The sequence below is a fragment of the Argiope bruennichi genome, chromosome 5, assembly GCF_947563725.1.
Source record: "Argiope bruennichi chromosome 5, qqArgBrue1.1, whole genome shotgun sequence".
In the NCBI taxonomy this organism is placed as follows: Eukaryota; Metazoa; Arthropoda; class Arachnida; order Araneae; family Araneidae; genus Argiope; species Argiope bruennichi.
The window spans coordinates 111,935,951-111,953,598 of record NC_079155.1 but is presented as its reverse complement, the minus strand read 5'-3'; the positions used below and the strand labels follow the sequence as shown (position 1 = coordinate 111,953,598).

At 29.4% G+C, this 17,648-nt stretch overlaps 1 protein-coding gene across 4 annotated transcripts in view; it reads right to left on the bottom strand.

Annotated features, from left to right (window-relative positions):
• Positions 1–17,648, bottom strand: part of LOC129968744 (cytospin-A-like) — a 90,453-nt gene that overhangs the window by 21,030 nt on the left and 51,775 nt on the right. For 3 of the 4 annotated variants that reach the window (XM_056082948.1, XM_056082951.1, XM_056082950.1), the window contains exons 2-4: positions 3,238–3,885; positions 2,078–2,275; positions 44–225 (exon numbers count right to left, since the gene is read on the bottom strand). In XM_056082948.1, the coding sequence (XP_055938923.1) occupies positions 44–225; positions 2,078–2,275; positions 3,238–3,822 (965 nt within the window). In that variant the 5' untranslated portion in view covers positions 3,823–3,885. Of the gene's footprint in view, positions 1–43; positions 226–2,077; positions 2,276–3,237; positions 3,886–5,493; positions 5,625–17,648 lie in introns of those variants that run through there. The other variant, XM_056082949.1, reaches the window with a different exon arrangement.

Genomic DNA, 17,648 nt, shown 5'->3' with positions numbered 1-17,648 from the left:
GTGAATAATAGGAGAAAAAAGAAACTATTTCACATAATCTTACCTATGATGTGTTTCTTCCATCTGCATAATTCTATCTTGTAAGCAGGCAACAGACATTTCACTGAGACTGCTGCTACTGCCCCTCTCCCACTCTGAGAGAGTGCGGGTCGAGGGAGGGAGATTGACCCCAGAAGCCTCTCCCACCTCTGTGTCTAGAGATTTAGGACCATCAGAATTATTGTGCTGCAGAGAAAATAAGACCAAAATAATATTAATACAACAAAAATTTAATTTATAACATATGTTTTCAATAATTGTAATAATGACAATGTAATACTTCAAAGTAATTCATTTCACAGGATGAAATTGAAATAATATAGAAACATTAAATATTTAATGAAAATGGATATTATAAGACTTATGAAGAGTTAAAAAATGCAGAAAAGCGTTTATAAAAGATAGCAATGAATAATTCTGGTGAAAATCGATTTTAAGAATGAGAAACAATTTTACAAATAACTCTTTCAACCCAACTTCAGGTAGAATTTCTTGGAAGAGAAATAAATAATAAAAAACAAAATCTTTGAATGGTGATTAAAGTTTAACAAGTTCCCATCATATCAACAAGTGCTAGGCAAAATAACTATCCTTCTGGGTTGACAAATATTAAAAATGAGTTAAAAAATGCAATGATATTTTTGATTAATCTTGAATTAAATTTTACATAAATTAAATCCATACAGCTCTAAACAAAATTAAAAAATATTTGGTATATTCCTGGTTAGAAGACTATCCAATGCACCTATTCTCTAGGCATGAGAAAATTTCTATGGATTGTCACTAAGCACAGACTTGAGAACCCAAAACCACCCTTCATGCAATAAACATATACGTATAGTTTAAAAAGTATATTCATTACTTCAAACTATTTTCAACATGTTAACATTTTGTTCATATTATCTTATTAACATAATAATAAAAGTAATTTCAATTAAATTTTCACTGGCTTGGAAAAAACTGTAAAATCTCGGATGAGTTCACAAACAGGTCATCTAGTTCTGATCTGTCTGTCAAAGGTCAAAGAATGTGTGGAAATGGTGGTGATGGAAGTTGAAATTTTCATTTCTCCAAAACTTCTTCATATTTGAAGATAAATGCTTCATTAAGATGAACAAACTTTGGCACTAATAGTTTTTTTTATAGTAATAATTGTTCAGATGTCAGAACTAAAAAATAATTTTCAGTGCCAAACTTCCAATTATTTTCAACTTTATTTATATGGCTAGTTTTATGGAGGGGGGCTTCTACACTTATTTCCTACCCTTATTAGTAAATTACTAAATGTAAATAGATTGAAGCTTAGTAGCTTGAAGAAAATTTTTCAAATAACAATATAACAGAAATATTGATTGGAAACATTACATAAAATTGATCAGCTTCAGAAAATTTCTGAAACTGCGCATGATTTAGTTATTTTGGATATATTTTATTATTATATTTATCTTAAAATCGAGAGTGTGAGCACATTTGTCTTGTCTTTATTTCATCTTTAAAGATCACTTAAATATCTTCTAAAATCGTACCTTCCCCGAGACAATATACATAAAAACATATATCTCCTTAACCATTAGGATTAGATGTTTGAAATTAGGGGTTTTTTGTTCGGAGAAGACTTCTTTTAACATAAGAAAATAATAAGACATATAGGCAAAGCACAGAATAAATTAAAATCAAGTTTAATAATTGATATTTTCTTTAAAAAAAAAAACTTTTAAGAAGTCCAGTCACTTTTATCTGATGATCTGCAGTTCTAAGAAATTGGATTTCAAATTTGATAAATTGTGCTTCTGGCATGATTCTTTATAATCTAAAGGATTTGTAATTAGACAAGGGAAATGGAAAATCTTCACTTCATTATTTTTCAAATGAATAACTCACTTTAAATGCAATTCCTTTCATTTTTCTACACTTTTAGCATTTCAACATACACATTTAACTCATTTATTTGTAAGCAAATAAGAAAAAATAAAATTTAAAAAAACAACAACAATCAAAATGATATAAATATTAAAATAAAAAACATCCAAATACTTACATGACCTTTCTCTAAGTTTAAGAATGATCCTGATAAGGATCGTTGAATAAGGATTTGTTCCTTTTGGTTGTCAGAGAGGGCTGTCATTTCGAGTGGTACACCAAGCTGAACAAGGCGTTCTTTCAACGTTTGATTCTCTGACAAAACATTTTCTAGTTCCTGCCTTAGCTGATCAACTGCATCATCGCTCTTCAGATCCTATTCATAAAATAACAATTTTTAAAAAAACTATTTAATCTAAATTAATACTCATTCACATAAAATTATTACACAAAACCTATTTGTATTCCTTTTTCATACAAATATTGAAGACTAACATATGCACTGGAAAATTAAAATTTTAGCATCCAATTTTTCCAAAAATTTCTTAATATTAATGAGGAATCAACTATTATATTTATAGTTTGAAAATTATGGCTCACTTAGAGCAGTATGCAAAAAAAATTAGTTAAGAAAATATCAAAGAATTTTAGAATAAATTACATAACACTGATTACAATAAGAAATTTCACTGTTCTTTATATATCCAAAGAATGACAGTTTTAAAAAACGCAAATACTTGCAAATCAATATTATAATACAGTCAAATTATTATTATATGAATATAATAATATTAAGCCTATAAAATGTATATGCATTTTATTTATATCATTTTTTTAATTTAGTTTAACTCCAACTACCAATTAAAATTCTTATTTGCTGCCCATTTTGTTTCCAAGATATAGTTTTAGAAATCATAGAAAGTATATACAAACATATGTGTAAAAACCTTTAAAAATTACTAATATTTTATTAATAAAATTCATTTTGCTTTTGAAGGTTATTTAATTTTTTGAACATGTGAATGCAGTAGCTTTTATGTAAGAATTCATTTATTTCTTATTATTCGGAATATATACTGCTACATGATATTGAGATACCTTATGCTAATTAAAATTACAAAAAAAAAAAAAGCATAAATTTAAACAAACACAGAATTTTCTGATACGTCAAATGTACCCAAAGGATTAAATTTGTTTAATATTGGTTGTTTTCAAAGAAAAAGACATCTAAAGTTAGCACTGAAATATGCTTTAGAATATCATGAAAGTCATAACAGACAATTAATTGAATCACTTAAAATAATACTAACACAAAGGAGAAAAGGAAAGAAATAATACCTTTAATTTATTGATTTCCATCTTCAAGATAGCAATCTCAGCTTTCTTACTTTCCGCATTCTTCACAAGCTCCGATATCTGTTGTTCCATCTGCGCTTTTTCCTTCTCCATCTGCAGAATGGTGATACAGTTATTGCTATTCTTATTTCTATTTTGCCCAACCTTCAAATTCTCTTTCTCCCGATCTTTAGCAGAAAAGTCCACACTGTCTTTACTTACTGCTCTCCTCATGTTGCTACTACGTTTGAATGTTGTTTTACGAATAAGTGGTGTTGTCTGCAGGTTATTGATCATACGAATAGGAGTGTTATCATTCTTGATGCCAATATTAGCAGCAGCAGGTACTTTGGCAGGCGTTTTTCTTCGAACACTGCTTATTGTTCCACTCAAGCTTTCTTGGCTGCTAGAACAAATTCCAGGACGAGATTTGATAGTAGAAGCTTTCTTTGAACTAGGGGTAGAAGAAGATAATTTTTCAATGGCTGTTTTATTTCCGCGTGACACAGTGGCAGGAGCCGGAGGGTGGCTCTTTGAAACAATAGTATTTCCACTCTGCTTCCCACTCACTGGTTTGTTGTTCTTCATGGTGTCCTACAGATGGACGAAACCATCGACCACCTTTAGAGTTTAAAATATTTAACAATTCCCCTGCAATAAAAAGACAAAAAAATTAAGCAAATTAATATGAATTATGTAAAAAAAAAAAATTAAATAAGTTGAATAAAATTTTTTTTAAACAGCAGTAAGCAGGTAAGTCTATATTAGCAGCATGTAACAGCAATTTTGGTGGTGATGCCTATTCTTCATACTGCTCTTAAAATATCTCTATAAAATTAAGTAACTTTCTTTTTAAATAAAGTTGTTTCAAAGAATACTGATTGCAAAAATTTAACACTGAATTATAATTAAATGCTTAATTACCTTAAAAAATATTATCATAATTATTACAATTATTTAACTGGCAGTAATAATACAAATTATAGCCTTCTTCATACTCTCGACTTCAGTTGTACTCAATCATAATAAGAAAAATATAATATGGAGTTTCATTTTTAATTTGAAAGAAGTATGTACTACTTCTTATTAATCATTTATATGTTACTATATATATATATATATATATATTTTTACATCTATTAACTAGAAACAAAGCAAGATTCGTCATGCTACCACTGTATCAAAACTTTTTACCACTGTATTAATTTTTTTTTAGAAACAAATAAAATTGTTCTATCTGATTACAAATAAATTTAAGAAAAGTAAGCTAGTTTGCTATTCTTTTTTTTAAATGAGGTTGTTGCAAATCTGAATAGTTAGTTAACTTTTTATTATATTTTAATAGAGTTGAATTAAAATTAGCACACAATTGTAGATTAATATTGCAATTTATATGGTTGCTTGTAAAGAGCAGAATATAGCACATATATACAAATTATTTATTATCATTTTTATTATGAATTTTCAAAAATAAATGTATATTGGTATAAAAAAAACAGAAAAATCTGCTCACATTTTTGATTTGATAAAAAAAAAAATCAGGATTTATACTATATAACAAAGAATATAGGGAAATGAAATAATTTTCTTTGGAAAAGCCTTATTTAAATTATAAAGATACAACAGTTTAATGTGCATTCAAATAAATTCCAAAAGAAGTCAAAACACACAGAAAGAGCATTACATTATTCAAATAAATCAAATGAAAAACATTTATTCTATACTACATTATTCTTCCAGAGCTGTCTGTTTTTGCTTTTGATCTGATAATATTCCGTACCGAACATTTAAAAAGTTCACAACATACGTGCATTTACAGAAATAACACGAGTTCTTTATTTTCAGTGTCGCTATTTTAAAAAAAACATATAAAGCTTTAAAAATAGGGTATTGTTCTATTACTCACTGCTTTAAAAACTATAGCCTAATTACTAAATTCGTAGCTTATTAAGAACATATTTTTATCATTTGCATGTAAATGCATTTAATTTTCGCGATTAAATTTGAAAACTTACAAAAAAGTTTTGGAATTCATACTAAAGACAAGCCAAGATTTGGTTTGTGAACGGTTAAAATAATTTTTTAAAAAATGCATATATATAAATATACAACATGTAGTTTAAACCCATATATATCATAACAAGTAGTACTTCAACCACTAGTTGATTAAACAAGATTACACTTAAAAAACAGAGATAATTTCTTCAAATATTATACAATTATGAAATAAGAATTTTTAAAAAAAAATTTAAATCATACCTTTGTTATAACCATTTTATATTAAAAATTTTGGAAGATTCAAAACAAAGTTGGACCAAGTCAGCCCGTTAACACGATTTTTTTTCTTATGTTTATATTTCTGATGTTTATGTGGACGAGGTTAAATATATACGCATGCGCAGTTTACCAGTTTCCGTATTTGAAAGAATGGTTCAGGATAGCCAACGATCGATTGATTGAAAAAGAGAATCGGTTCACTCTTGCTTGAGAAACATGTTTGATATCTTCATGGTCCATAAAATTTAAATAAATTTTGTTTAAGACCCTCTACAAAAAGCGTTCTTTATATTTGAAATATGTCTAAACATGCACTTAAAATTAAATATAAATGAAATGGATTGGAATTAATTTTCTTGTTTAAATTAATTTATTTTTATAATAGAAATAGAGTTTCGTTTGCGCAATTTTGAAGGGATGCGCTGTATCGATGGATTTGAAATAAAAATTAAGAAGAAAAGAAAATTAAAAAATTCCTTAGTTAAAAATAATTAATAAAAAAGTACTGCCCGGGGAAAGGAATATTAGAGTCAATACTTCTAAATTAATATATTTCTATAATACTACCCTAACAACATGAGGAAGCATAAAAAAGTGTATGGTATTTTATCTATTCTGGATGTTTTGAGGAAAAAATAAATAAATAAAATAAACGAAATATTGGAAAAAAAAGTGTTCCATAAATAGAATCTTATTTTTTTTTTTTTTTTTTTTTTATGTTTGATATATACAAAAAGATAAAAAATGTGCTATTAAAATTTTATTATATTTTTTAAATATTTCTTTTTCCTGCTTGAAGTTGCTGATGGGAAAAGTTTCATGAAATAAAAAAAGTTATAAAAAGGCATTTCTGCATTAACCACATTTGAAAAAAGAAAACAACACTCGGAGCAGAATGAAATTTGAGAGATACTCGAAAAATTACAGAAAAATGACAATATTTATTATTTGTTTCTGAAGTATATTTAAATTTAATCAATTTGTTTTTTTCATAACTTTTTATGAATTTTTTGAGTTTTAAAGTTCGAATACTTTAACTTATAATTTAAAAAAATGTTAAATAAATAGGTTTATAGGATTTTTATAGTACGATTACCTATTCAGAAGAAAATTTACATAAAAATAGAAGCAAATTATGAAATAAATAAAAAAAATTTGAAAAACAACAGAGCAATTTTTTTTTTCAAAACGCTAGAATAAACCTATAAATGAGTGCGAGAAATAAAAAAAAAATAAAAAATTAATAAACAGTTCTGTAAAAAAATTCTTAAACTGCACTTGCAAATTGAAATTAGTTAATTAAAAAATTTATTATTTGATTTAAAAACTTTCACTAAAATTTCTGTCTTTTAGAAAAAAATTTGGTAATTAATTAATATTATATATTAATTGGAAAAAATAATAGTGATGTAAATAAATATTAAGTGCAATTATTGTCTAATTAAATTTATTTATATATCTCCTGGAAAAATACGAATAAAAATTTTAAAAAATGAAATTGTTAATTGGTTGATATTAAAGCAAAACAGACTTGTGCTTGAACAAAGAAAAAGCAAGTTATTTCATTTTATTTAATTCTCAATGAATCTCTATATTGTCATTTTAAGAAAGTTTGATTAAACATATGGTACAAAACACTAACAGTAATTTTAAACTTTCTTCTTTTAAGAATGGACATGTGATTAATGAATGGAACATGCGCAATAATATTTGATTACAATCCGATATGTATGTATATATATATATATATATATATATATATATATATATCTGAAACCACAAAAAGAAAAAAAGCTACTTACTAAAAATAAGTTAATGCTAAAATTTGAATCCAGAGTTCATATGAACTTTGTAAAATAGATTTAGAACATTTAATGTGATCATATTTTCCTATTTCCTTACAATACCGAAGAAATATTTCTACAAAAATGCGAATTAGATTAAAAAAAGAGTTTTTAGTTTTAAAAAAAATGTGCCACCGAAATTTGAATCTTTTTAAATAAAAGTTTCAAATCAGCGTTGGTTAATAAGTACAAACAAGTTTCGTTATATTTATATTTTTATTTTTAAAAACTAAATTTTAAACATTTTTTTACTAATTTTTTGTAGGTTGGTAGTAATTCTAAGGGTTAAAATTTCGTTTCTTCTCAGTAGAAAGGGATGAAGTATTTCCGGGGAGTAGCAATATTTCAAACAATGTTAGTCCACGGAGTCAACAACACAAGTGAAATAAATAATTCCGCGAGTCATTTAGCTGTCTTACGTTGTATGATAACACCACTGTTTTCTTTTTTTTAATATATATATATATATATATAATAAATAAAATGGGGACTTTCAATGGCGGATTAAACCTTTTACGGCAGTAGGCAATGTGCATTATGAGGCCACTTTTTTTTTCAAAATAGTCAACTTATCTTCGCATTTTAATGCATTTTTAACTTAATTAATATATCAAAAATTTATTTTAGATAAATTCTTATTAACTTTGTGAAAATTTATTTGTTTTTATTTATTTATTTATTATGACTAAAGAAGGTTAGACACCTAAATTTATAAACAATATTACAAAAGCACACATCTTTGTTTACAGATGCTGTAATAACTAAGTGAACGCAATGAAACAGATAAGAACTTGACCAATTATACGTGATAAAGTTTTAATATTAATCTTAAGATTTTATACTTCATTCAATTTCAAATGTCACTATTAACTATATCGTGTAAGAGTTTTTTTTCGACACATCAATGCAGGTAGAGTCTGCCTCCTGATAACAAAAATGAAAAAAAAATGTCACTCACCCTGCTCAAAGTTTAAAACTATTTGATATAGAAAAAAAAAAAATAACAAAAATGCAAAAAGTAAAGAAAAAAGGTAAGGCACCATTTAAATGTATAAAATCTCGGAAAAATAAACTTGTTCACCTCATCTGAGTTGGAGAGTTTTTATATAACAGAATAATAATAATAATAAAAAGCTAAGAAATTCCTTTGGTGAGATTAGGAAGTGACTTGTATAATCAACATGTCTAAAGATGCCTTTTGTTTATTTATTCACTGCTCGGATTTCTATGCTTTATTCTGAAGAGCAGATGTAAAAATCGAACTTCAGACAATTGACAACATGTTTGGAAAAAATATTGTCTGATTGAAAATATGATCATGCAGATTAATTTTTATAGAAAACGAATTTAAAACTGCCCAGTAAAATAGTCAAGGAAAAATGCAGATTCCTCCTAGTGGCTGGAGTGGATTCCGCATTTATAAGGCGTGAAGTTATAGTAAGAAAATTGTATGAACTCATGCTACTTTTCGAATAAATTGATCTCATTTATGAGTTCAGATTGATGATCGATTTTATTGGCACTATTAGACGTTGCACTCAATGGCGGATTTAGAACTAGGCAGATTAGGTAGCTGCCTAGGACTGCCAGTAACCGGCAAGTAGGTCGATTAAAAAATTTCATTTCAATGCAAACCTTATTTTAATAAAATAAATTTGTTTATAAAAATACAAATTCTATGAATTATAAAATATTTGGATTAATATTACCATTTTATCAAATGCAAATGATTAGACTTCTATATGCTTCCTTAGATCCCCTTAGTTATTAGAATATTTATAAAACCGAACATCTGCATCATTAATACTAGGTACAAACGAGGATATTGGGCAGTCTGCAGAAATAGTGGATAAATCTAAACAAATACATGTAGGGGATATGTTATGTACAAAAAGCGGCGATGAAACTGACGTTCGTTCACATCGCGGTACTAGAGCAGAAGAGCAAAAGAGACCGACATTTTCCCTTCAATGGTTTTTACAATGAGATTTTGATATGGATTTCTTTGACACCTGTCGATTTAGGATAGTAACTTTTAAAAGTGAACTTTAAAAGAATGTTGCAAGCATTAAGGATTCTTATCCCTTCACTTGGAGCATGAGAAAATACAGAAGTAAGCATTTTTATAGGATTAATTAAGTAAAAAATAGGTATTGGATCAAGAAATAAGAGAACATTTTAGAATATAGTCAATATGAGCTAAATTAAGATAAAAATTTGGAAATCAATTAGGATTTAAATTAGATTAAGTGATATCATTACATATCCATCATCAAAATAAAAAATATTGACATAAAATAAACCGTTAAAATATAAAAAAGTGCTTAAATATGAAGCATCTTATTAAAGGGGTGGGACTCATAATCTGTACTGCCTAGGGCCCGCAAAATACCCAAATCCGCAAATGATTACACACTAATAAGGGATACTCTAAGGGAATAATTTTGGTATTAGATAATTACGATGTTCGTTCGAAAAAAATTAGATGGTTTGAAGATTGTCGACCAATGTAAACATTTTAAGATTTGGAAGCCTAAACTTTATAACATTATGGTGGCAATCGCTTTGTTCAATGTTTGCTTATAGATGGCACATTTGATGCTCGTGTAGATATAATGCTTTTATATACACCTTCGCAATCCATCCAACATAATATAAAACATCTATTGTGCTTCCATATTTGTGTATCATGTAAAATCCATTTATTACAGGGAACAAAAAGGTTTCAACCTTTTTTTTTTCTCAAACTCTTTGGCTGTGTGTTGAGTTGCGTATCGTGCGCTCTATTTCCCTTTGCCAGAAAAGCATGAATAGGGGATAAAAAAAAATATCAAAAAATAAGAACAAGAGAACTGAGATTCTGTGCATGGGACCGTGGTGGGCTTTTCAGAGGATATTTTCAGCCACTGCCTGCATTCATGTGAACGCTCAGTTGTGTAGGAGCAGCGACGCTTAGCCACCGAGTTAGACCCCTCCTGTACACTTTCCCCTCTCCAATCTGTGTTGTCTAAAATCGGTTAGGGAACAGTAAAATGTAAAGACAATCAAGAATATTAAAGTTCGAAAGAAGATAATGAGAACTTTCAGATAAAATATTAAGGGATGGTTTATCATAAATTAATTTATGAAAAAAGATATTATTGTTGACATCTTCATATATTTGTATATAAAGATATCATGACGTGTATTTAGTTTAGTTTAGTTACATTAACGTCCCTTTTGAAGCAACACCAGGGCTATTTTGGGACGGACCTTGTAATTTTGAACCGCGATCAGAGGCCGAGGACGACACCTGAGCTGGCACCCCCCTCTCCACACCACACCAGCGGGAGGACGTTTGGTCAGGACGGATTTAACGTGCAACAGACCCCCTTACACGATGGTTCTTCGGTGGAATCGGGTCTCGAACCTGAAACCCTCCGGTTCCGAAGACAAGACCTTACAACCAGGCCACCGCGGCCCATCATGATGTGCATAATTTTTTAGTAAGGATGGTGTCTATGAGTTAATCAAACAAAAATTCTTCTAAAACTATTCTTTGATGGCGAGTCACTGCTGCTGCCGTATGATTTTATAATTTCGATATCTGTTGATAATGAATTTGGAGTAATTCAGGACGAAAAACAGCTTATACGTCATTTTGAAATTCGAAAAATTATCTATTCGATGATGATAGTTTGATTACAGAATACAGAGTCATTTTTTATCTCTAATTCTCGTATACGAAGTATAGTAAATGTCAAAACATTCAAACTTGAGATTTTGACCAATCCCCGAATTTTAGATCTCCCTGAATTCGAAAAACACATTCGAATTCACAAATGTCTGTCTGTCTGTGACAAGGATAACTCAAACACGCTTTGAGCTAAACGGACGGAATTTGGTATACAGATTTAAAATCAAATTTGTAAAATTTCTATCAAATTTTGAGCAAAATGCATTCAGAGGAAGTCTGTCTGTCTACCTGTTCAAAAATAAATTAACAAGATAAACAAAACGAAGTGAGCTATATAGATGAAATTCGGTAAGCAGATTTAACATCTATAGTACAGATGCCTACCAAATTTTGAATAAAATCCAACGAGAGATTATCTGTCTGTCGGTCCGTACTTTCAGAATGACGTAATAACTCAAAAATAATATATCAAATATGGTACTTATTTTGTAACTTTAAGTGTAATTTTTTGTCAAATATTTGTTTTAAATAGTTGGAAAGAGCGCATATGAAAACTAAATTAGATTTTTCAATACTTTTGATAGCATGCCTGGGATGAATCGCCAAAAAACTCGCCAAGGAGTGCACTATGGATTCAGAAAAAATGCTAAATTCACGCCAAAGATTAATATTTCGCAACTATTGTACGCCAATGCCATGCAAGACCTTCACTGGGATAGCATCTTCATTAGAGCGAATGCGAGAAAGTTTTGGAGAGATCACTCCAGTTGATTGTAAATTTATTTTATCCTCACTCATACCCAAGAAAACTTTACAAAAGCAAATGTTTAATATATTTACTAATCGAAATAACAACGGTCGAGCAAAATAGTACAATTAATTACATAATGGTATATATAGTATTTTCTTTTGAAGTAAGTGACAATGTTCCGATAAACAAACGCATTAATTGAAAATATTTACAGTTACTTTGTAATGTCAAAGACAACATGCAAGCAAATACATAATGTAATGAAAAATATCCAAAACATTTTCGTTGAATGCAAATAATAATGCGCATGTTATAAAAAATATGTCTCATTTTTATGTCGATCCATAAAACAATAATGAACACGTAATATATAAAACAAAATTTTTTAAGTCAATTCCTACTTAGGTCAACATTTTTTTTTATTTATTGTAGTTTTATTAAATAATTACAATTAATATAAATATGTATATACATATGACAGAATTAGAATATTAAGTGGCAAAATAGAGCTTGGCGATCATTTGGCGACATGGTGATGGATTTGGCAACTTTGACGATCAGATAGAAATTACAGGACAAACTTAATTAATTAATTAATATTTGAAAGAAAAATTGTATTAAGTGTCATCCACTACAAGTTTAAAAAAACGTATTTAAACTTGTGTGGATGAATAAAAAGTATTTTATTAACGATTGAAAATTTGAACAAGATATTTATATATAGAGAGAGAGAGAGTGAGCTAATGGTAGGAAATAAAAAAAAAGAAAAAAAATTATGTTTATTTCATCGAGAGACTGACTGAAAAATTTTAATAAAGATCTTTAATTTTGATGTAAAAACCATATAATAGATTTCATTCACCTGGGTTTTGAGTAATGACACTGACATATACATAGTATATATCAATGCATATGGAGATAAACAGGCACAAAATATAATTCCATTATACCCATCACTGATCTATAAACATACATAAGAATTAGAGACCTTTCTAATCAATCAATCACGTTTTCAGAGTTCACGAGAAAAAACTTTTTTGACAAAATGTAAAATTTTTCAAAGAATTACGAATAAGAATAAATACATATTATCTTCATCTTAGCATATTTGTCAAGAAATTCTAAATAAGTCATTTTTTTTTCTAAAAAAATCACTCGTGCCATTTCCATAATCATTCTAGCTTTCGATTATTTGTAAAATGATAAAAACGCTCTCATTCATAGTAAAATATGTTTTAAAACTTGGAAATTTCTTCAAATATCCACAGTTTAATTATTAAGATTAAAAGAATTACTGGGATCAAAAGTTTTTCGACAAATCAAAGAATCACTTAATCGTTCTTTTAAGAGTGTGATAGAACTTCGGATAAAAATTTAAAATATTTACATTGACGAGGTAAACATTGAAGAAAGCATGCTTAGAAAATAATCATTTTGTGACAGTTATTTTATTCTGTATATATTGAGTTATATCATTGCAAGTTCATACAAATTTAATTTTGTTATAGGAATATTTTGCGAAGGAAGTTGCGCAAATATTTTATTCGGAATATATTCAATCCGTAGATATATTTATAGAATTCGTAAATATATTGAACATTTATACCAACAACCAATAAAAAGTTTTAGTGACATGACATTTTGCGAGGAAAATACATTCATATGAAAGTAATCGTAGAAATCAATTTAGTTGATTAAAAAAATAAACAAAAACACATTCCTTGCTGAAATATATTAAAAGTTGTATCATATATTATTTCTTATTGCGAATAAGCTATATCGATTATTTTACAGTTATGAAGATATTTAAATTTAATGCAATAAAAAATTATGGATTTTTAAATATTTGAGGCAAAAAAAAATCATATATAATCTTTCTGACAATAGAACTATACAGAATAACTTACGTTCGAAGGTATCAATGCTAAGAGGAGGACTGAAAGTTCAGTCCAAAAGATTGGTAGCTCGAGTTTCAGTGTATTTCTCTTGCGAATCTGTTTCGTCACACTTGAATCGCTTTCTGAATAGCGGTATGTACGAAAAAAAGTATTCGCCAGGTAAAACTAAAAGAAATCTGACGGCCATAGTTTGGCCAATTACGGCATTGTTCCGCACTGCTTCCAGGTCAGCTGTAACAATGAGATACTTATTCTAGGAAAGATCACTGTTGCCACACTTTTTTTTTCTGAATTTACATATAATTGCTGAGAATTTCGAACGTAAGATTTGGGTGTTGACCAAACAACTTCTTACGAAAATTGGCAATTTCCTTGAATTTAAAATTAGATATTTTTTAAAAATAATAAGCTGTAAACATTGAAGATTATTTAATAATTCTGAGAACTCATCTTAAGACACAAGATTATGTAAATTGGTGGATTCAGAAGAAGCCAGATGAATTTGCTAACTTTTGGAATCAACTCATTTAAAGTCAGAGTAGTATGACAAATATAATGCAAATGACATAACAACGGGAGTGAACGAATGGGATATAGATGACCTGGTCGACTGTAGTAAAGGGTGCTATGGTATCAAAATATTATTGCATTTATATCTCATTTTAATAGAAATCTAATGAGGCACCAAGAAAATGCTATTAATTAGGGGAAGGAGACGAAAAAATCATTTATGCATTCGATGCCATTTATTTTCTCAATGCTGTTGCTAATTGCATAGGTTATAAATAGCTAAGCAAGTTGTCTTACGCTTGTTCATATGCAAGAAGTGCTACGAATTTCAAAAGCACAATGCATTTCATATAACATACAAACAAGAAAATGTTACATTGCGCCTCCCACAATAATGGGAGGGGGATACGAAAAATCATAATATGCCTTCGGTACCACTTACCACCTCAACACCATTGCTAACTGCACAGATTATAAATATTTAACTGCACGCTGTCTTACGCTTGTTGGCCCTGTAAGAAGTGCTACGGATTTCAAAAGCATAGCGAGTTTGCATGAAACACACAGACATGGACTAATTTCATTTTGAAATCGACTGTGAAATTATAAAATATATGATATATATATATATATATATATATATATATATATATATATATATATATATATATATACTGTGAAATTATAAAAAAAATTCACGGGGTCGATTCTCTTTGAATCATTGCCTATAACATGACATTTAATTTTAAAAATTTAAAAAGTATTTTATGACCGAACATCCAAAAGTAGAAACAAAAGTGTAAACAAATAAAAAAATAAAAAAAGTAAAATAAAGTTAACTAAGTAGTTAACTAGAGTACATACATAGGTTGATTTCTGTTTTAAAAAAATACATGATTTCATTTCCTGCAAAATATCTGAATTTTTCAAAATAAAATGGATACAACAAAATTGCGCTTTTTTATTATTAAAACAGTAGCAGTTGGTTTAATAAATCGAGCATACATTTTGGACGCTTTTTTTCCAGCAGATTGACACCAAAATTGGAGACAGAACTACATCTGATTTCTATTCTCTTATTTACTCTACTCGTCTAATGTAGGCAAAACCTGAAGCGGTAGAACGGCAAGCATAAAAGTCTCTGAAAACAGACACTCCAATTCAACTTGACACAGAACTACAATTTTCGTACCAAGATCATATTCTAAATTTTATCTAAATCGCTGCGTTTTTTGAGTTTATGCAATTTACATACATGTCAATATACAGATCAAAAGATGGCCAGTAGATGGATTTTTATAAAAAAGTTATCACATATCTGCACTTTAGATATCAAAATTGCGCACCAATTTTTTTTTAATGTTTTCTTATTGTGCTTATTTCCATTTCAGTCAGGCTGACAGACAAACTATTTATAAGAGGATTTTGTCCAAAATTTGATAGAAATCTATAAATTTGGCCCAAAGACTACGTTCCAATTTTCGTCCATCCAACCTAAAATGTTTTTGAGCTATCAGGCTCAGAGACAGACGGACAAAAATAATTTTAAAAATATATTTTTTCGAATTGAAGAAACTCTGAAGATTCTTGGAGAATTCATGATAATATCGAAGTCAAAGTTCTTGATAGTTATATTACATTTTCTTAGAGATAGTGGTAAACAAAAAATGTGTAATAATAAAGTTTATATTAATGACCCTTCTATTAGAAGGTATTTTGAAAATTAAAATATTCCATGTAAACGGACGAGTATGAATAAATTGGATGGCATTAGCTCGGAATAGCTAAAACCACGAAAGTCCGCAGCTTTTACTTGTACATGTATTTATGCACATGTACAAGAATATTGTACATGTGTTTATGTCACTTAAAATAATGCTGTGTCTACTTAATGTCGTAACTCCAGGGGGCGTAGAAGCAGCCGGCGGGCTGTATATGCCCCGGCTATCAAGGCAAAATATTGGTGTGTTTAAGCTGCTCAGAATATTGGTGTATCTACTTAAGAATGTAATTCCAGAGGTCGAGAGGGCAGCCGATGGGCTGTATATGCCCCGGAAGGAGAGGGGGAAAAAAGGGGGGAAGGAGGGAAAAAAGCTATTTAAAATATTGGTGTGTCTACTAAAAGAATGTAATTCCAGGGGTCGAGAGGGCAGCCGATGGGCTGAATAGCTGTATGAAGGGGGAAAAGAAGGAAAAATATTGGTATGTTTAAATTACTTAAAATATTGGTGGCAAAATATTGATGTGTCTGCTTAAAAAGGTAATTCCAGGGGTCGAAGAAGCAGCCAGAGGGCTATATATGTCCCGGCTATCAAGAAGGCAGAATATTAGTGTATTTCTGTGTCTTAAAATATTGGTGTGTCTATTTAATGGGGAACACTAGAGGTCAAAGGGATAGTCGGCGTTTTGTATATGCCCCAGCTATCTAGGAGGTAAAATATTAGTGTGTTTATATTGCTTAAAATATTGGTGCAAAATAGTGGTGTGTTTCTGTAACTTAAAACAGTGGTGCATCTACTTAATGAGGAACACCAGGTGTCGAAGAGGCTCGTTGGCCTATATATAACCCGGCTATCAGGAAGGCAAAATATTTATCTGTTTATGTTGCTTTACAAGTTAGATGTGACTAGGGTACGAAAATAAAAACTATATTATTCCTCATTGCCAGTTACTCATGCTAAGTCATTAATGGCTCTTGAAGCAAAATATATTATTTCGAAAATGGCATTTTCCTTATCTATTATGGGCGAACAGATCTTTCGCTTTGTCATTGACAGTCATCAACATAATAAACGATAGAGAATGTCTTCCAATTGACGTAATACTAGCCTTTCGCTGTCTGAATCACATCGCGAGATATGACGTCCGCCCCTGCAAAAACAAAAACGGCCGCCGAGTTTACTAATAATCCAGTGTCCTCCAGAGTTAACAATGCCCGCCTTCACAAAAGATCGCAATTCAAAACCCTTTCCATTCATTCCCTCGCGGCACGACAACAAAGCTACCGACTTCCCCGTTCTTTCAAGAAAACTTTATTCTGCACGCGATTTGCATCCACCTCCTCATTAGACGGGGGGCGTCCCCAAATTGCGCACAGCTCCAAACCCGATCTTACTTTCAGTAGGGGAATATTTATTAGTTCTTAACTATAACGGATTGTCTTTATGTATCCATTTGGCTAATGAATTTGGCGAGATTAATTTCAAATATTGCTTACAAATATTGTTGTTATTGTCAAATATTGTTTATTGCAATCTATTGTTATTGTAGACAAAATCGACATTTTGATGTACCGTACAGATGAAGTTATAGACCTTCCTGAGTTAAATAAAAAATTATTTCCTGCAATCGATAACTCAGAAGTGGAACAGGTTATTCTTTTATATGGACATTACTCTAAAATTGTAGATATGTGAAAAATTTCGAACACATCCATTAATAGGTAGTCTGTCTTAAAA